A 21,900-nucleotide genomic window follows, 5' to 3' on the forward strand; every position below is an offset into this window, starting at 1 on the left:
AAACCGCTGCCTGAAGTACTTTTCTACCAAAAACTGCTTCAGAAGAAGAAAATACATCAAAATGGTAGAATTTAGTAAAAGTATGCAAAGAGGACCAAGTTGCTGCTTTGCAAATCTGATCAACCGAAGCTTCATTCCTAAACGCCCAGGAAGTAGAAACTGACCTAGTAGAATGAGCTGTAATCCTTTGAGGCGGAGTTTTACCCGACTCAACAAGATGAATTAAAGATTTCAACCAAGATGCCAAAGAAATGGCAGAAGCTTTCTGACCTTTTCTAGAACCGGAAAAGATGACAAATAGACTAGAAGTCTTTCGGAAAGATTTAGTAGCTTCAACATAATATTTCAAAGCTTAACAACATCCAAAGAATGCAACGATTTCTCCTTAGAATTCTTAGGATTAGGACATAATGAAGGAACCACAATTTCTCTACTAATGTTGGAATTCACAACTTTAGGTAAAAATTCAAAAGAAGTTCGCAACACCGCCTTATCCTGATGAAAAATCAGAAAAGGAGACTCACAAGAAAGAGCAGATAATTCAGAAACTCTTCTGGCAGAAGAGATGGCCAAAAGGAACAAAACTTTCCAAGAAAGTAATTTAATGTCCAATGAATGCATAGGTTCAAATGGAGGAGCTTGAAGAGCCCCCAGAACCAAATTCAAACTCCAAGAAGGAGAAATTGACTTAATGACAGGTTTTATACGAACCAAAGCTTGTACAAAACAATGAATATCAGGAAGAATAGCAATCTTTCTGTGAAAAAGAACAGAAAGAGCAGAGATTTGTCCTTTCAAGGAACTTGCGGACAAACCCTTATCTAAACCATCCTGAAGAAACTAATATTCTCGGTATTCTAAAAGAATGCCAAGAAAAATGATGAGAAAGACACCAAGAAATATAAGTCTTCCAGACTCTATAATATATCTCTCGAGATACAGATTTACGAGCCTGTAACATAGTATTAATCACAGAGTCAGAGAAACCTCTTTGACCAAGAATCAAGCGTTCAATCTCCATACCTTTAAATTTATGGATTTGAGATCCTGATGGAAAAAAGGACCTTGAGACAGAAGGTCTGGTCTTAACGGAAGAGTCCACGGTTGGCAAGAGGCCATCCGGACAAGATCCGCATACCAAAACCTGTGAGGCCATGCCGGAGCTACCAGCAGAACAAACTAACATTCCTTCAGAATCTTGGAGATTACTCTTGGAAGAAGAACTAGAGGCGGAAAGATATAGGCAGGATGATACTTCCAAGGAAGTGATAATGCATCCACTGCCTCCGCCTGAGGATCCCGGGATCTGGACAGATACCTGGGAAGTCTCTTGTTTAGATGAGACGCCATCAGATCTATTTCTGGAAGTTCCCACATTTGAACAATTTGAAGAAATACCTCTGGGTGAAGAGACCATTCGCCCGGATGCAACATTTGGCGACTGAGATAATCCGCTTCCCAATTGTCTATACCTGGGATATGAACCGCAGAGATTAGACAGGAGCTGGATTCCGCCCAAACCAAAATTCGAGATACTTCTTTCATAGCCAGAGGACTGTGAGTCCCTCCTTGATGATTGATGTATGCCACAGTTGTGACATTGTCTGTCTGAAAACAAATGAACGATTCTCTCTTCAGAAGAGGCCAAAACTGAAGAGCTCTGAAAATTGCACGGAGTTCCAAAATATTGATCGGTAATCTCACCTCCTGAGATTCCCAAACTCCTTGTGCCGTCAGAGATCCCCACACAGCTCCCCAACCTGTGAGACTTGCATCTGTTGAAATTACAGTCCAGGTCGGAAGCACAAAAGAAGCCCCCTGAATTAAATGATGGTGATCTGTCCACCACGTTAGAGAGTGTCGAACAATCGGTTTTAAAGATATTAATTGAAATATCTTTGTGTAATCCTTGCACCATTGATTCAGCATACAGAGCTGAAGAGGTCGCATGTGAAAACGAGCAAAGGGGATCGCGTCCGATGCAGCAGTCATAAGACCTAGAATTTCCATGCATAAGGCTACCGAAGGGAATGATTGTGACTGAAGGTTTCGACAAGCTGCAATCAGTTTTAGACGCCTCTTGTCTGTTAAAGACAGAGTCATGGACACTGAATCTATCTGGAAACCCAGAAAGGTTACCCTTGTCTGAGGAATCAAAGAACTTTTTGGTAAATTGATCCTCCAACCATGATCTTGAAGAAACAACACAAGTCGATTCGTATGAGATTCTGCTAAATGTAAAGACGGAGCAAGTACCAAGATATCGTCCAAATAAAGAAATACCACAATACCCTGTTCTCTGATTACAGACAGAAGGGCACCGAGAACCTTTGAAAAAATTCTTGGAGCTGTAGCTAGGCCAAACGGTAGAGCCACAAACTGGTAATGCTTGTCCAGAAAAGAGAATCTCAGGAACTGATAGTGATCTGGATGAATCGGAATATGCAGATATGCATCCTGTAAATCTATTGTGGACATATAATTTCCTTGCTAAACAAAAGGCAAGATAGTCCTTACAGTTACCATCTTGAACGTTGGTATCCTTACATAATGATTCAATATTTTTAGATCCAGAACTGGTCTGAAGGAATTCTCCTTCTTTGGTACAATGAAGAGATTTGAATAAAACCCCATCCCCTGTACCGGAACTGGAACTGGCATAATTACTCCAGCCAACTCTAGATCTGAAACACAATTCAGAAATGCTTGAGCTTTCACTGGATTTACTGGGACACGGGAAAGAAAAAATCTCTTTGCAGGAGGTCTCATCTTGAAACCAATTCTGTACCCTTCTGAAACAATGTTCTGAATCCAAAGATTGTGAACAGAATTGATCCAAATTTCTTTGAAAAAAACGTAACCTGCCCCCTACCAGCTGAGCTGGAATGAGGGCCGCACCTTCATGTGGACTTAGAAGCAGGCTTTGCCTTTCTAGCAGGCTTGGATTTATTCCAGACTGGAGATGGTTTCCAAACTGAAACTGCTCCTGAGGACAAAGGATCAGGCTTTTGTTCTTTGTTGAAACGAAAGGAACGAAAACTATTATTAGCCCTGTTTTTACCTTTAGATTTTTTATCCTGTGGTAAAAAAGTTCCTTTCCCACCAGTAACAGTTGAGATAATAGAATCCAACTGAGAACCAAATAATTTGTTACCCTGGAAAGAAATGGAAAGTAGAGTTGATTTAGAAGCCATATCAGCATTCCAAGTCTTAAGCCATAAAGCTCTTCTAGCTAAAATAGCTAGAGACATAAACCTGACATCAACTCTAATAATATCAAAAATGGCATCACAAATAAAATTATTAGCATGCTGAAGAAGAATAATAATATCATGAGAATCAGGATTTGCTACTTGTTGCGCTAAAGTTTCCAACCAAAAAGTTGAAGCTGCAGCAACATCAGCTAATGATATAGCAGGCCTAAGAAGATTACCTGAACACAGATAAGCTTTTCTTAGAAAGGATTCAATTTTCCTATCTAAAGGATCTTTAAACGAAGTACCATCTGACGTAGGAATGGTAGTACGTTTAGCAAGGGTAGAAATAGCCCCATCAACTTTAGGGATTTTGTCCCAAAATTCTAACCTGTCAGACGGTACAGGATATAATTGCTTAAAACGTTTAGAAGGAGTAAATGAATTACCCAATTTATCCCATTCTTTGGAAATTACTGCAGAAATAGCATTAGGAACAGGAAAAACTTCTGGAATAACCACAGGAGATTTAAATACCTTATCTAAACGTTTAGAATTAGTATCAAGAGGACCAGAATCCTCTATTTCTAAAGCAATTAATACTTCTTTAAGTAAAGAACGAATAAATTCCATTTTAAATAAATATGAGGATTTATCAGCATCAATCTCTGAAACAGAATCCTCTGAACCAGAAGAGTCATCAGAATCAGAATGATGATGTTCATTTAAAAATTCATCTGTAGGGAGAGAAGTTTTAAAAGATTTTTTACGTTTACTAGAAGGAGAAATAACAGACATAGCCTTCTTTATGGATTCAGAAACAAAATCTCTTATGTTATCAGGAACATTCTGCACCTTAGATGTTGAAGGAACTGCAACAGACAATGGTACATTACTAAAGGAAATATTATCTGCATTAACAAGTTTGTCATGACAATTAATACAAACAGCCGGAGGAATAGCTACCAAAAGTTTACAGCAGATACACTTAGCTTTGGTAGATCCAGCACTAGACAGCGATTTTCCTGTAGTATCTTCTGACTCAGATGCAACGTGAGACATCTTGCAATATGTAAGAGAAAAAACAACAAATAAAGCAAAAAAGATCAAATTCCTTATATGACAGTTTCAGGAGTGGGAAAAAATGCCAAAGAACAAGCTTCTAGCAACCAGAAGCAAATGAAAAATGAGACTTAAATAATGTGGAGACAAAAGCGACGCCCATATTTTTTAGCGCCAAATCCACATTATTTGGCGCCTAAATGCTTTTGGCGCCAAAAATGACGCCACATCCGTAACGCCGACATTTTTGGCGCAAAATAACGTCAAAAAATGATGCAACTTCCGGCGACACGTATGACGCCGGAAACGGAAAATAATTTTTGCGCCAAAAAAGTCAGCGCCAAAAATGACGCAATAAAATGAAGCATTTTCAGCCCCCGCGAGCCTAACAGCCCACAGGGAAAAAAAGAGTCAAATTTTTGAAGGTAAGAAAAAATGAATAATTCAAATGCATAATCCCAAATATGAAACTGACTGTCTGAAAAATAAGGAAAGTTGAACATTCTGAGTCAAGGCAAATAAATGTTTGAATACATATATTTAGAACTTTATAAACAAAGTGCCCAACCATAGCTTAGAGTGTCACAGAAAATAAGATTTACTTACCCCAGGACACTCATCTACATGTTTGTAGAAAGCCAAACCAGTACTGAAACGAGAATCAGTAGAGGTAATGGTATATATGAGAGTATATCGTCGATCTGAAAAGGGAGGTAAGAGATGAATCTCTACGACCGATAACAGAGAACCTATGAAATAGACCCCGTAGAAGGAGATCACTGCATTCAAATAGGCAATACTCTCCTCACATCCCTCTGACATTCACTGCACGCTGAGTGGAAAACCGGGCTCCAACTTGCTGCGGAGCGCATATCAACGTAGAATCTAGCACAAACTTACTTCACCACCTCCATCGGAGGCAAAGTTTGTAAAACTGAATTGTGGGTGTGGTGAGGGGTGTATTTATAGGCATTTTGAGGTTTGGGAAACTTTGCCCCTCCTGGTAGGAATGTATATCCCATACGTCACTAGCTCATGGACTCTTGCTAATTACATGAAAGAAAGAAAAATATTTTGAGAAAATAAAATAGTTGCCAGACCATGTGACCTCTGTCGCATGAAAAGTAGCACAATATCATTGTATACTAGCATAGCTGATTGTAAGATTTTTCGATAAGAGGTTTAACTTTTATGGACAATTGAAAATAGATGAAGAATCAAATAAAAATTGTGATTTTTTCCAATATAGCTGCCACACCATGTGACCATTTCTCTCCTCGAACAAATTCTCAAAGTGTTCACGAAAACAAAGATGGGTCAAAGACTGACAGAGCCTCCATATTACACAAAATAGTCTTCACCATAGATGTTACTGAACATAGCAAAATTGAGGTTTTTGTTTTATGTTTAATTGAAAATACCATTAAATGTTTTTGAACAATTCCAAAACAGCTGCCAAACCACATGACCAATGGACTTCTCTAAAATCTGATCCTAGGTTATAACATCACAATAAAAAAAAAAATGGCCGTTGCACTGTGTAATATATGGCTGTCATATCGCACATACTAAAGCTCACAATATACCTCTACAATTTGCTGCAGTTTCATGAATATTTGTATAAAATGTTATTTCAAGATGACGGCCACGTGGTGCAAACTGACTGCAATATTACCTTTTGGGATCATGTGTATGCAATCATGTGTCTACTGAATTATATACATTTGCAGTTTTAGTACTATTTATAACTGAACTCAAATAGGGTAACACCTTGCATCTTTAAAGAGTTTTGCACAATGCAAGATGGCTGCCACACCCTGTGACAGATGCTCTTCTCTTCAATGTTGTATCTACCATCATACTTGACAGCAAGTTTTGCATGACCAGTTAATGTTTATGGGCAACTGAAGAAAGTGGCAGAAAAAAAAAACCCTGACAATATTAATAATCCTGACAACAAGAATAGATTGTCCAGATATAATCTTGGAGGAGAACCTCATTCTGCCACTTGACAAGATGGCTGAGGACTATCTAGATATTGTATTCAAACAATTTGCTTCATCCTTAGTGAACTGACACTCTCTATCCTACTATTTGACAGGAACTCATGCAGCAGGAAGTGAAACAAGCCAACAAGGCAAGAGACAGGAAGCAGACTGCTCTTAGAACAACATGAGTGCCATTCCCAAATAACACAGGGGTTACAATGGCTGGTTAGACTCCTGTGGTATTTCCTAAGGTAGCCACTGGCTGACAAGTCATTGTGCCACTGGACAATAAATTCTGATTGACTCTCTGCAGTAGGTTTACTCTGATATCTTAAAGGGCCCTCATTTGAATCCCTGTCTGACATTCCTCACCTAGGGCCCGATCTGAAGCTTGCCACTGGTGAGACTATCTAAAGACAGTACTGCAAGGTAACTCGCAGAATATTATCATGAGAGCGATTTATCTAGGTATGCCGAGTTCTGGATGTGAAGAAGAGACCCATACATTGTAAAATAAAGCTCAAAAAAAAAAAAAACCCAAAGCATGTATGTGATTTCTCTCCATACCAGTGAGAGAGTTTGGCTATCAGACCCCTAATAGGATTAAAAAAAAAAAATTATGCCTACCTGATAATTTCCTTTTCTTCTGATGGAAAGAGTCCACAGCTGCATTCATTACTTTTGGGAAATAAGAACCTGGCCACCAGGAGGAGGCAAAGACCACCGCAGCCAAAGGCGTAAATCCTCCCACCCCCTTCATCTCCCCAGTCATTCTGCCGAGGAACAAGGAACAGTAGAAGAAATATCAGGGTGAAAGTTGCCAGAAGAATAATAAGGACGCCCCACATAAAATGACGGGTGCAGAGCTGTGGACTCTTTCCATCAGAAGAGGAAATTATAAGGTAAGCATAATTAATGTTTTTCTTCTTAAATGGAAAGAGCCCACAGCTGCATTCATTAATTTTGGGAAAATACCCAAGCTAGAGAGGACACTGAATGCCAAGATGGGAGGGTACAATTGGCAGCCCATACTGAGGGCACCAGGCCTGAACCTCTACCCAATAAAAAAAAATCCTGCTTCGCCCGAAGCCTAGAAAAATTCAAAGGAAAAACCCTGACACCCTAACACTTACTCAAAGCCAGTCCAGAGCAAAATTAGAGACTGCAAACGGACTTGACTGAGCCAACAGTCCACCAAGAGACACCGTTGCCCAACAGATGTTCCCCCACCACTCACAAATTAAGGGTAAACTAGCCAAAAACCCCAAAGGGAACAAGGCAAAGGTGGACCGAGGAAACCAAAAGTCCCTCAATGCAAAAAACAGCACCTCCAAGAGTGGGCCCAGTAATCAGCTATCCAAATGAACCCAAACAGGGAAGGAGGCCACGCCTATACCAGGCGAATACCGGGCACAGAGACAGAAAATACATCTCTCTAACATCCTGCAAGCATGGAACGCAATTAAAGAGGCAAAGTCCTCCCAGCCCGTGCACATAGAATACCCAAGTATTCAACCATGAAAGAATGTGTAATAGACCCAGGTGAAACCCAAGTTTGAGAACACAGAGGGATCTAAAACATGAATGTTCTTGTAACACGCGGCTAAGCCCCCATAAGGGACTCAAGGCGCTGCCCATCTTATCAACCTCGAAAGGAAGAAGGCTGAGTAGTACGCTGAGGCCCTGAAATCCAAAATCCAGCATTAGTACGCTGTGCTAGCTGTCCAGCTAGCTGCAAGAAAGAAGCAGTCATCAAGAAACAGACTGCACAAAACAGCCTCCGACAGAGGGCACGCTCCAGGCAACCTAAACCGCCAGACCTACTAAAAGGTCTCTAAAAAGGGGAACACAAAGCCTCCATCGAGGCCCCCCCGAGGAGAATTACCCTCAGAACTCTAAGGAAGAGGAAACCGTCTCCTGTCAAAGGAGCAAGGAAAAAGGAAATTTATGCTTACCCGATAAATTTATTTCTTTTACGATATGACGAGTCCACGGATTTCATCCTTACTTATGGGATCACGCCTCCTGCTCACAGCAGGAGGAGGCAAAGAGCACCACAGCAGAGCTGTATATATAGCTCCTCCCTTCCCTCCCACTCCAGTCATTCGACCGAAGTTAGGAATTAAAGGGAAAAGCCAAGGTGCAGAGGTGACTGAAGTTTAACAAAAATAAAGACCTGTCTTAGAAAATGACAGGGTGGGCCGTGGACTCGTCATATCGTAAAAGAAATAAATTTATCTGGTAAGCACAAATTTTCTTTTACAAGATATGACGAGTCCACGGATTTCATCCTTACTTATGGGATACAATACCAAAGCTATAGGACGCGGATGAAAGGGGAGGGACAAGACAGGAACCTAAATGGAAGGCACCACTGCTTTTAGAACCTTTCCCCCAAAAACAGCCTCGGACAGACAAGGCCATAGACCCAAGGATCTATCAAAACAAGGCCCCAGTGTCTGACATGGAACCAGGAAGATTCCAGGTGGAACCAAGTCCACCTTCCACTTCCCGACCAGGAGAAGCCCCTAGTAAGGAGTTTGTCTCCAGAGAAGCAAATATCCCTTAAAGAAAAAAGGGAAGAGGTCAGAAAGGCAATAACCGTCCTCAAGGCCCAAAGCCACCGGCTAAAAAACGGGAAGAAAAAAAAAATCCCCCGCAAATGTCCTAGAAAGGACCCCCACACAACTAGTTCTCCCAACAGAGGCACAGCTAACCCATTCGCCTGCAGAGCAGAGAATCCACGGGTACCCTGGCAAACAGGGGACTGCAACCCTATGGGGCACCAGAAGACCAGAATCCAGCGCCAGCAGCTGGGTAGGAACCCGCTATTCATGAAGCGCAAGCCACCCAGCTAACCCCAGATGATATGGGTTACACTGTGGTAAGGAGTAATAAATACTCAGATAGACCGGGCCAGCCCTGACCCAGTCAGGTAGGTGGAGCAAGGACATACCCCCAGTTCCCACCACCGTGGAACATCCCGACCAGCCCTGAGATCCAAACACAAAACTGGGACAGAAGCAAAGCCCCCGAAAGAGGAAGACTCAGGAAGAAAAAACAGGTCCGGGTACCCAATAGTTCAGGCAACTATACCCTGGAACTAAACACCCCAACTGGCCAAAAAGCCAGACAAAAGGAATGGAGCATATCCAGAAAGCGCAGAGAACTCAAAAGCTCAGACCAAATGAAGGAACCACCCCTAGATAAAGTGCAACTCTGCAAAGGGCAAGGCTAGAAGTCAAATGAAGAGACTTCACAAGGCCACAGGACAACAGAAGGGATACCTCAAAGTTCCCAAAACCCTACAAGGCAGAGGACACCGGGGAGAGAAAAAAAAAAGTGCTAAACCCGAGCTAAACAAGTCCCCACCAGAATCAATCAACGTCCGGAATACCGATCCGCAAAAGGAGATCTAACCCACCCGGGACAATGGAAGAAGACCCAAGGTCTCATAACTCAGACAGACCTTACGCGGCCTAGAGTAAGAGCCATATTTAGATATACACTAGAAACAGCTGACACGCCCCTTTAAAAAAAGTGCCAAAAGCTGCAATAGGTTGGAGGAGGAACTCTAGGTTCTGATGAAATCAGATGTCAGATAAAGTGACGCAGCGAACACTCACCTGCCCCATCATCCATGACTGAAGGCTATAAGGACTGCAACAATCTTTTCCCGCCTTGTGAACCCACAGGTCCTCTCGAATGCTTAGATAAACATAAAAAAACAATGATAGCGCTGAGTGCTCAAGTTACTACCGATCCAGCAGAAACAGCGCCATGTGTGAACAGCCACAAGACCAAACGAACCCGACAGGAACAGCCTGTACTCAGTGTCCTAACCGGCAAGCTGCTTAAATTCTCCCACATAGGGGAAAAAAGGAAAACAGACATTAAACGTAGGACTAATATGTCCAAACAACTTCAGGAACCATCTGTGATCAATACTTTGTTACTTCTTCGGAAGGAAGCAAACACAAAAAAAGACATCCCATCGGATACAAAATAAAATATAAGGCAACCCGAAGGTTAACGCCCAAAAGACACAGGCCTGCCTGCAGGACCAGCCAAACGGAGCCCTATCTTACAAAAACCTGGGAAAGATCTCAAACAAATGACAAACAGGAGATAACCCCACATGTCTGAGGTGCACCATTTGCATTATCAGACTGAAAGTCCCCATATCTGTTAACGAAAGGGTCATTCAATAACTGAAAGAGATGTCCAACACGCTAATGTGTGCAATCCTGTAACAAAAGGCACAACACTCCGGAACAGCTACACCCGTGGGGAACTGTAGAGGCCCACCCCAAGGTGGAAGACCCGGGACAATAGGGCACAAGCACAATCTCAAATGAACGACATCTGCAGATGGACCATCGCTAACATTATCTGGAAGCGAAAACGTGCTGCAACCTCCGGGGGGGAGGAAGAATTGATAGGGAACCTGCCTCCTGGGCCCCCAAAGACAGATGGCTCAGCAGTCCCCCGATTCCCCGAGCAACCAGGAGCACTCATATGGCATACAGAAAAAAAAAAACAAGTCGACATGTGTCAACGAGGCCAATCTGGAGTCATCACAGGAGATATTAACCCTCGATTTCTAGATACTAACAGAGACTCACTGAGACCCTTATGTCATATAGTTAGACCCGCAAAGGTGTGGTAGCCTCTCAGGAAAACATTTACATTACAGTACATTGACGATAAAGTAAAATGAAACAATCTTACCGGAATCTACGCCGTGGAACAGAAACACGGCCTTTCAAGTGTGACGAAAAGTGGTATCGCCTCCGCCATGGACTTGAGAGAAGAAAGCAGGCAGCAGTGCGAAGTTAGACAACGCAGATTGCTTGAGGAGCTGGTTTCGCAGAAAGACTCTCTCTGCATCTCCGGACTCTAACTTTTATCCAAGCCCTCACTGAGAGACTGACAGGACTACTGTCCCATGCCGAAGAGTACTAACCTCCATAAAAGAGACAAAAAAAAAAAAAAATTCTGACACTTCTCTGCCATCCTCCTGGGACGAAAGGCAAAGAATGACTGGGGAATGAGGGGGGAGGTTGGATTATTTAATTTTTTGGCTGGGTTGTCTTTACCTCCTCCTGGTGGCCAAGTTCTTATTTCCCAAAAGTAATGAATGAAGCTTTGGACTCTTTCCATTTAAGAAGAGAAAAAAAAAAAAAAAAAAAAAAAAAAAAAGGGTTAAAAGACTATTTTACAGTAAATATATTTCCCACTGGTTATTTTTATTTTAGAAGAAAAAGCAAAAATATTTTCTATATGGGCTACGTCATATGGCTTATTGCTAAAAAGAATAAGACAGTTACAGCTATCACAACATACTTCTGGAAAAATGCATTTTTCTAACCGGGACATCAATGTATTTTTAACTATAAAAAGACTTTTCTCCATTTAGAGTGCTCATTTAACGTGATTATCGATTTCGACATAAGACAAAATATCACTACTCAAACCGAAAGGGAGACTCAGTGACCTGGCAGCAAAAGAGTAACACTGCGTCCCTTTAGTGTCAGCAGACTCATTAGTGCCAACGGCTCTAACCTCTTACTTATAACCAAGGGCGGCTATGTAACACACACCTAGGCTCGACACAACTTCCTCAATTAGTAATGAGAGACGGAAGAAGTCAGTGGGAAGGTGTTAAATGTTACCAGGGAACATAAAAGTTAAAACTCTTGCAAGAACCTGAGAGAGGTGAATACCCTGATCCAGGTGGGCACATCATACTGTGAGAGCAGGGTGACACTGTGACCCTGATCCAGGTGGGCACATTGTGCTGTGAGAGCAGGGTGACACTGTGACTCTGGCCCAGGTGTGCACATCTTGCTGTGAGAGCAGGTGACACTGTGACTCTGGCCCAGGTGGGCACATCATGCTGTGAGAGCAGGTGACACTGTGTGACCCTGGCCCAGGTGGGCACATCATGCTGTGAGAGCAGGGTGACACTGTGTGACCCTGATCCAGGTGGGCACATCATACTGTGAGAGCAGGGTGACACTGTGTGATTCTGGCCCAGGTGGGCACATCATGCTGTGAGAGCAGGGTGACACTGTGTGACCCTGGCCCAGGTGGGCACATCATGCTGTGAGAGCAGGGTGACACTGTGTGGCCCAGGTGGGCACATCGTGCTGTGAGAGCTGGTGACACTGTGTGACTCTGGCCCGGGTGAGCACATAATACTGTGAGAGCAGGGTGACACTGTGACTCTGGCCCAGGTGGGCACATCGTGCTGTGAGAGCAGGGTGACACTGTGTGACTCTGGCCCAGGTGGGCACATCATGCTGTGAGAGCAGGTGACACTGTGTGACACTGGCCCAGGTGGGCACATCATGCTGTGAGAGCAGGGTGACACTGTGACTATGGCCCAGGTGGGCACATCATGCTGTGAGAGCAGGTGACACTGACTCTGGCCCAGGTAGGCACATCATGCTGTGAGAGCAGGTGACACTGTGTGACTATGGCCCAGGTGGGCACATCATGCTGTGAGAGCAGGTGACACTGTGTGACCCTGGCCCAGGTGGGCACATCATGCTGTGAGAGCAGGGTGACACTGTGTGACCCTGGCCCAGGTGGGCACATGCTGTGAGAGCAGGGTGACACTGTGTGACTCTGGCCCAGGTGGGCACATCATGCTGTGAAAGCAGGGTGACACTGTGTGACTCTGGCCCAGGTGGGCACATAATACTGTGAGCAGGGTGACACTGTGTGACTCTGGCCCAGGTGGGCACATCGTGCTGTGAGAGCAGGGGACACTGTGTGGCCCAGGTGGGCACATCGTGCTGTGAGAGCAGGTGACACTGTGTGACTCTGGCCCGGGTGAGCACATAATACTGTGAGAGCAGGGTGACACTGTGTGACTCTGGCCCAGGTGGGCACATCGTGCTGTGAGAGCAGGGGACACTGTGTGGCCCAGGTGGGCACATCGTGCTGTGAGAGCAGGTGACACTGTGTGACTCTGGCCCAGGTGGGCACATCGTGCTGTGAGAGCAGGGTGACACTGTGTGACTCTGGCCCAGGTGGGCACATAATACTGTGAGCAGGGTGACACTGTGTGACTCTGGCCCAGGTGGGCACATCGTGCTGTGAGAGCAGGGGACACTGTGTGGCCCAGGTGGGCACATCGTGCTGTGAGAGCAGGTGACACTGTGTGACTCTGGCCCGGGTGAGCACATAATACTGTGAGAGCAGGGTGACACTGTGTGACTCTGGCCCAGGTGGACACATCGTGCTGTGAGAGCAGGGGACACTGTGTGGCCCAGGTGGGCACATCGTGCTGTGAGAGCAGGGTGACACTGTGACCCTGGCCCAGGTGGGCACATCGTGCTGTGAGAGCAGGGTGACACTGTGTGACTCTGGCCCAGGTGGGCACATAATACTGTGAGCAGGGTGACACTGTGTGACTCTGGCCCAGGTGGGCACATCGTGCTGTGAGAGCAGGGGACACTGTGTGGCCCAGGTGGGCACATCGTGCTGTGAGAGCAGGTGACACTGTGCGACTCTGGCCCGGGTGAGCACATAATACTGTGAGAGCAGGGTGACACTGTGTGACTCTGGCCCAGGTGGACACATCGTGCTGTGAGAGCAGGGGACACTGTGTGGCCTAGGTGGGCACATCGTGCTGTGAGAGCAGGTGACACTGTGTGACTCTGGCCCAGGTGGGCACATCGTGCTGTGAGAGCAGGGTGACACTGTGTGACCCTGGCCCAGGTGGGCACATCGTGCTGTGAGAGCAGGGTGACACTGTGTCCCTGGCCCAGGTGGGCACATCGTGCTGTGAGAGCAGGGTGACACTGTGACCCTGGCCCAGGTGGGCACATCGTGCTGTGAGAGCAGGGTGACACTGTGACCCTGGCCCAGGTGGGCACATCATACTGTGAGAGCAGGATGACACTGTGACCCTGGCCCAGGTGGGCACATCGTGCTGTGAGAGCTGGTGACACTGTGTGACTCTGGCCCAGGTGGGCACATCGTGCTGTGAGAGCAGGGTGACACTGTGACCCTGGCCCAGGTGGGCACATCGTGCTGTGAGAGCAGGGTGACACTGTGACCCTGGCCCAGGTGGGCACATCGTGCTGTGAGAGCTGGTGACACTGTGTGACTCTGGCCCAGGTGGGCACATCGTGCTGTGAGAGCAGGTGACAGTGTGCGACACTCGCGCATTGATCATAACCTCAGACAATAAGCAGTCATCATTAGATTAATAAGCCATATATTATGCATATACACATACATTTAATAATTCAGAGTATATACCAGCAGTTAAGTGCAACATTACAAAAGGTCTGCACACAATAAATGCTGTATAGATGTACAGTACATATCAGCAAGTGTTGCATTACAAAAGGTCTGCGCACACAATGCTGTATATATGCACAGTACATATCAGCAAGTGCTGCATTACAAAAGGTCTGCACACACAATGCTGTATATATGCACAGTACATATCAGCAAGTGCTGCATTACAAAAGGTCTGCACACACAATGCTGTATATATGCACAGTACATATCAGCAAGTGCTGCATTACAAAAGGTCTGCACACACAAATGCTGTATATATGTACAGTACATATCAGCAAGTGCTGCATTACAAAAGGTCTGCACACACAAATGCTGATATGTACTGTACATATATACAGCATTTGTGTGCGCAGACCTTTCGTAATGTAGCACTTGCTCATATGTACTGTACATATATACAGCATTTGTGTGTGCAGACCTTTTGTAATGCAGCACTTGCTGATATGTACTGTACATCTATACAGCATTTATTGTGTGTAGACCTTTTGTAATGCAGCACTTGCTGATATGTACTGTACATATATACAGCATTTATTGTGTGTGCAGACCTTTTGTAATGCACTTGCTGATATGTACTGTACATATATACAGCATTGTGCGCGCAGACCTTTTGTAATGTAGCACTTGCTGATATGTACTGTACATATATACAGCAAGTGCTACATTACAAAAGGTCTGCGCGCACAATGCTGTATATATGTACAGTACATATCAGCAAGTGCTGCATTACAAAAGGTCTGCACACAATAAATGCTGTATATATGTACAGTACATATCAGCAAGTGCTGCATTACAAAAGGTCTACACACAATAAATGCTGTATAGATGTACAGTACATATCAGCAAGTGCTGCATTACAAAAGGTCTGCACACACAAATGCTGTATATATGTACAGTACATATGAGCAAGTGCTACATTACGAAAGGTCTGCGCACACAATAAATGCTGTATAGATGTACATTACGTATCCGCAAGTGCTACATTACAAAAGGTCTGCGCGCACAATGCTGTATATATATGTACAGTACATATCAGCAAGTGCTGCATTACAAAAGGTCTGCACACACAAATGCTGTATATATGTACAGTACATATCAGCAAGTGCTACATTACAAAAGGTCTGCACACACAAATGCTGTATATATGTACAGTACATATCAGCAAGTGCTACATTACAAAAGGTCTGCGCGCACAATGCTGTATATATGTACAGTACATATCAGCAAGTGCTGCATTACAAAAGGTCTGCACACACAATAAATGCTGTATATATGTACAGTACATATCAGCAAGTGCTGCATTACAAAAGGTCTGCGCACACAATAAATGCTGTATATATGTACAGTACATATCAGCAAGTGCTGCATTACAAAAGGTCTGCGCGCACAATGCTGTATATATGTACAGTACATATCAGCAAGTGCTGCATTACAAAAGGTCTGCACACACAATAAATGCTGTATATATGTACAGTACATATCAGCAAGTGCTACATTACAAAAGGTCTACACACACAAATGCTGTATATATGTACAGTACATATCAGCAAGTGCTGCATTACAAAAGGTCTGCACACACAAATGCTGTATATATGTACAGTACATATCAGCAAGTGCTACATTACAAAAGGTCTCCGCGCACAATGCTGTATATATGTACAGTACATATCAGCAAGTGCTGCATTACAAAAGGTCTGCACACACAATAAATGCTGTATATATGTACAGTACATATCAGCAAGTGCTGCATTACAAAAGGTCTACACACAAATGCTGTATAGATGTACAGTACATATCAGCAAGTGCTGCATTACAAAAGGTCTACACACACAAATGCTGTATATATGTACAGTACATATCAGCAAGTGCTGCATTACAAAAGGTCTGCACACACAAATGCTGTATATATGTACAGTACATATCAGCAAGTGCTACATTACAAAAGGTCTCCGCGCACAATGCTGTATATATGTACAGTACATATCAGCAAGTGCTGCATTACAAAAGGTCTGCACACACAATAAATGCTGTATATATGTACAGTACATATCAGCAAGTGCTGCATTACAAAAGGTCTGCGCACACAATAAATGCTGTATAGATGTACAGTACATATCAGCAAGTGCTACATTACAAAAGGTCTGCACACACAAATGCTGTATAGATGTACAGTACGTATCCGCAAGTGCTACATTACAAAAGGTCTGCGCGCACAATGCTGTATATATGTACAGTACATATCAGCAAGTGCTGCATTACAAAAGGTCTGCACACACAAATGCTGTATATATGTACAGTACATATCAGCAAGTGCTACATTACAAAAGGTCTGCACACACAAATGCTGTATATATGTACAGTACATATCAGCAAGTGCTACATTACAAAAGGTCTGCGCGCACAATGCTGTATATATGTACAGTACATATCAGCAAGTGCTGCATTACAAAAGGTCTGCACACACAATAAATGCTGTATATATGTACAGTACATATCAGCAAGTGCTGCATTACAAAAGGTCTGCACACACAATAAATGCTGTATATATGTACAGTACATATCAGCAAGTGCTGCATTACAAAAGGTCTGCACACACAATAAATGCTGTATATATGTACAGTACATATCAGCAAGTGCTGCATTACAAAAGGTCTGCACACACAATAAATGCTGTATATATCTACAGTACATATCAGCAAGTGCTACATTACAAAAGGTCTGCACACACAAAGGTTTTTATATGCACAGTATATATCAGTACTTAAGCACCCTATTATAAAAAGATCTTTGCACACAATAAGAAACCAACTAATAAAAGTAATAATTTCTATATTTTTGCCTATAACCTAGACACTTACCGGGTGAGATGATCTCTCCAAAGAGAGTATGGGCAGAAATAACCGTGCTCCTTTTACCTCTATAACCCTTACCTGAGCTCCCATAATCATTTCTATTTCTGGTAAACAGACAGTAAAGGGTGGGAACCCTGGTAAGTATTATTTAGGTCAGGGGGTCTTAAGCAGTGGGCATCCCCTCTGACAAAATTTACAACAGAGCCTCCCCCCATAATAGATGCTACTTTATGTTTTTCCTCATTAAAGAAAATTCTATTACTACGTTTTAACTTTGGGACTTTACATCAGACCCAGGGTTCATATACAGCTCTCAAGAGCCGATTCTGCTCAACCAAAAAAGAGCTTCACTCACGTTTAAATTTGCACTTTGTTACTCCTGTGTTAATCACAAGTTACTGATCAAGACAACAAAAACGCAATGCAGTCTAAGCGATTTCAACCTGTTTTTCTTCCACCTACATCCTACCTTATGCCACCTCGACATGGCAAGTGTCATTGTATGCTCTTAAAAATCGTTCTATGCTTTACCAAAGTCAGCTGCTGTTGATTCCATAAAATATCAGAAACTGTCACTGCTCCCACGCCTCCCCTTATATGGTCTAGGGACCAAGGAGAACCATGGTCTTATTAGCCAGTAAGGTGCTATCAGGATAAACGTCCCTCTCAACCTCTGGATCTTGTGCAGAAGCAGTGGTAGTAGTGCCAGCCAGTAAGGCGCTATCAGGATACACATCCCTCTAACCCTCTGGACCTTGTGCATTAGCAGAGGTAGTAGTGCCAGCCAGTAAGGCGCTATCAGGATACACATCCCTCTAACCCTCTGGATCTTGTGCAGAAGCAGTGGTAGTAGTGCCAGCCAGTAAGGCGCTATCAGGATACACATCCCTCTAACCCTCTGGACCTTGTGCATTAGCAGAGGTAGTAGTGCCAGCCAGTAAGGCGCTATCAGGATACACATCCCTCTAACCCTCTGGATCTTGTGCAGAAGCAGTGGTAGTAGTGCCAGCCAGTAAGGTGCTATCAGGATACACATCCCTCTCACCCTCTGGATCTTGTGCAGAAGCAGAGGAAGTAGTGTCAGCGAAGGAAAAACAGACCAGATGAATATCCCAGTTATGGACAAATACATCTGTCCCCAGTGTTTGATGTAGGAAACTATTGTCATGTAGTCTGACATAATCCATAAGGATTGGATGAAAAGTTCATGAGGCCTCAGACACTGATTTTAAATTGCAGAACATTTGCTGGACGTTTGGAATCCTCTTGACTTGAAACCCCCTAAACATGGCCACAGACTGCATTGCATCCTTTACTACTGGAACCAGTGGTGACCTCTAGACTTGGGCTGGGTTAATGGAACTCCCTTAGAAAGATTTTAGCTCTTAAGCCAGCATCTGAGATTTCAGAGAAATTTCAGACACTTTGGAAAATAATGTGTTAGAGGAAATTCCTTTCGCCAATATGTCAAAAAGTGAATTTGGAAAGGTCTTGCTCTCCACCAATCAGCTTCACCCATTGCCTTACTGTCAACAACTTGTATTTTGTAAATATGTAAAAGGAACAACTTGAGCTCTTGAATCGTGTCTTGAGGAAAAGATTCAAGAGGGCACCCAGAAACCTTGTGGACTGAATGTTTGAGCTGGCTCTTTTCTTGCTTGATTAACCATCTGAAACTGCTTATGGTTTGCAGGGCAGTATGTGTAGGTTTTGCCTGTTGCTCTGAAGATATCATCAGAAGTATGTTGTCTTGGTAATGTAAAAGGAAGCAGCCCTGAAAATAAATAACTCCCAGTCATCCTTAGACATCTGATCCTGCACATCTTGGGATTTAAAAAAAAGGAGGATCTGGGGTGTCCATCTTGACAAAGGCAGCAGCTTCTGAAACAGGCATCCATAAGAAGCATTTAAGCCCACTGCCAGCAAAGATCGACTTACATGCAAAGAAGTAACACGAGAACCAAACAGGGAACACACCGCTATCCAGGCATGTAAGGCCTATTAATAAAGCACTCCCAGATCACCCAAAGTTGGATGACATGGTCACTGCAGGATCCAAGATGGCAGCGCCCAATGGAAAAAGTACAACTAGCAAACCATCAGCATACACCTCCACAGAGAAATAGGGCATAAACAGCATGCCTCGTATCACCAAGGAGAGCCTCTGTCTACAGGGAATGTGTAAGCAGCCCGGTGGGAATAAAAAAAGTCAGCTTCCACCGTTACCAGGTAAGACTCTAGAGAGGGACCTACCACTGACCATCAGATGACGGACAGAACTAGGAAATGAGGATGGAAGATCAACTAAGGGTTATATAAAAGGGGTGTGGTTAAGTCTGTTGATATTCCCACCAGAGAGGGGATCTTACCTGGTAAGTATTGGATAGGTTGGCCAAGATAAATGTTAATATATGCACATTATATCTCAGTAATTAAAAAAGAGAGACAAGAAACCCTAAAAATGTCTTTCATGATTTGAATAGAACATACAATTTCAAACAGCTTCTCAATTTACTTCTATTACCAAATATGCTTCATTCTCTTGTTATCCTTTTCTAAAGGAACAGCATTGCACTACTGTCACCTGGCTGAACACATCTAGTCAGCCAATCACAACAAACAAATTTGTGCAGACACCAATCAGCAGCTAGCTTACACTAGTGTAGGATATGATAGTGAGTGCTTACTCATCCTCTCCTACATGTACTCATCAATGACAAAGTGTATGTATAATCGAGTAAGCGATCACTCACCTTCAGGAGAGTACCCAGGATACCTTTCAGGGATACTATACATGTACAACCTTTTAACACTCACTCGTCCTCACATACCACTCAGTAACACAGCGTAACTGCAGCAAGTGAGAGTGGTCTATACATAGTGAGGACTAACTTGCCCTCATTTACATGTATTTAGGTTCCCCATAGTGACAGAAAATGCTCACTCAACAGTATGTACTCCTGATGCAATGAATGATAGTGAGCACAAACATCCCTACACTAAGGATACTCTTCAGAGAGAAAGAGAATGGTCACCCACACACAAGTACGCAGGACACTCCCCTCAATGACAGTCAACGCTCACTCACCCCCATATACTCAAGGAAACTCCTCAACGTCAGACATCGGGCTCTCACTCACCCACATGTACTCCGGATAATCTTTCAGGCTGCGGAGCCCCTCTAAAACCGTCTCTCTGTCCTCCTCCCACTTGCGTTTGCAGAACACGATCTCCAGGAAATACCAGGTCCAGCCAATGAGAGGAACCATCAGCAGCTCCTTCTTTGCAAGAACCTTGGAGCTCTGAGAACAGAAAAAAACAAACCTGATTTATCTAGGTCTCATTGTTGGGAGTGCCCACAAATGTAGCACATTTTGAACACTATGTGGTTACTGTCAGTTGTACCTAGTCCTGAGTCTTCAATTAGAACAAAAAAATATGAGAGAGAATAAATCATGTTCTGTCATAGCTTCATATCTGAACTTATAAATATTGATAAATGTAAACTAATTTGTTGTCTTAATCAATAGAAAATCTGAGATCAACTAGACTGGAAATAAAGATCATCGGAAATTCATAACATACTGCAACAGCCAAGTGGGACTGTAGATTTCAACTTATGACCTCAAAACACAACCCAAATCTGTCTCCACCATGTTGTGTTCACCGGGCAGACCAGGCAAATATAGCAACACTCTTGTTGTGTTTATGTATAAAAATGTCTGAACATGCATTAAAAAGGGACAGTCTACTCCAGAATTGTTATCCCGTTATAACCCTGTGGTCGGACTGTTATCAAAGGGACATTTGTCTGGCCGCTAAGGCTTGATAATCAGTGTTTTAGTGGTGGGAATGAGGTTTAATAATCACAGTTTTAGCTAAAAACGTTTTTAAAATAGTTGACTGGGTATAAAATAATAAACTTGAGGAAATTAATGTGATTAAAAATAATGTTTTATTAACAACTCAGTCAAGAACAACCACAGGTTATATATTAAAAAGATTGCCCTCTATTGAAATCTAGTATTTTTGCTTTGTAAGCAAAATGAATACAAAAGGCACAAACATAAAACAATTAAATGTGTTATTTAAGTAAATCGTAAATATTATGTGCTATTGACTTTAAAAAGTCTAATCTTGAGTATTCACTGTATTTTTCTAAAATTTTCTTTATACTGCTTACGATTTCATTTTTTTGGTTTTCTCAGTTTAACTCCAGAATCAAATTTTTTAAATTGTTAACTCCCTTTCTGCTTGTTCCTTTCTTATTTTTGAAACTAGTCGGCAAAAAGGGATCTGGGAGAGGGGTTTGCTAATGAGGGGGGCGGGGAGCTACACTACAGAAAAAGTTGTGTTTTTTTTTTACACTATAATTTAAAGCAAACTGGGTACTAGCAGACAGCTAAGAGGGTTAGAGCGCCATTTTTTTTTTGGGGGGGGGTTATCCTATACTGCAGAAAGTATTAAAAAAAAAAAAAAAAA

General features: G+C 43.1%; 1 protein-coding gene across 2 annotated transcripts in view; it reads right to left on the reverse strand.

The window, feature by feature from the left end:
• AGPAT3 (1-acylglycerol-3-phosphate O-acyltransferase 3) overlaps positions 1 to 21,900 on the reverse strand; it is a 291,686-nt gene that overhangs the window by 218,970 nt on the left and 50,816 nt on the right. For both annotated transcript variants that reach the window (XM_053705715.1, XM_053705716.1), the window contains exon 4: positions 20,559 to 20,720. In XM_053705715.1, the coding sequence (XP_053561690.1) occupies positions 20,559 to 20,720 (162 nt within the window). The remainder of the gene's footprint in view (positions 1 to 20,558; positions 20,721 to 21,900) is intronic.

The sequence above is a fragment of the Bombina bombina genome, chromosome 3, assembly GCF_027579735.1.
Source record: "Bombina bombina isolate aBomBom1 chromosome 3, aBomBom1.pri, whole genome shotgun sequence".
Taxonomy (NCBI): domain Eukaryota; kingdom Metazoa; phylum Chordata; class Amphibia; order Anura; family Bombinatoridae; genus Bombina; species Bombina bombina.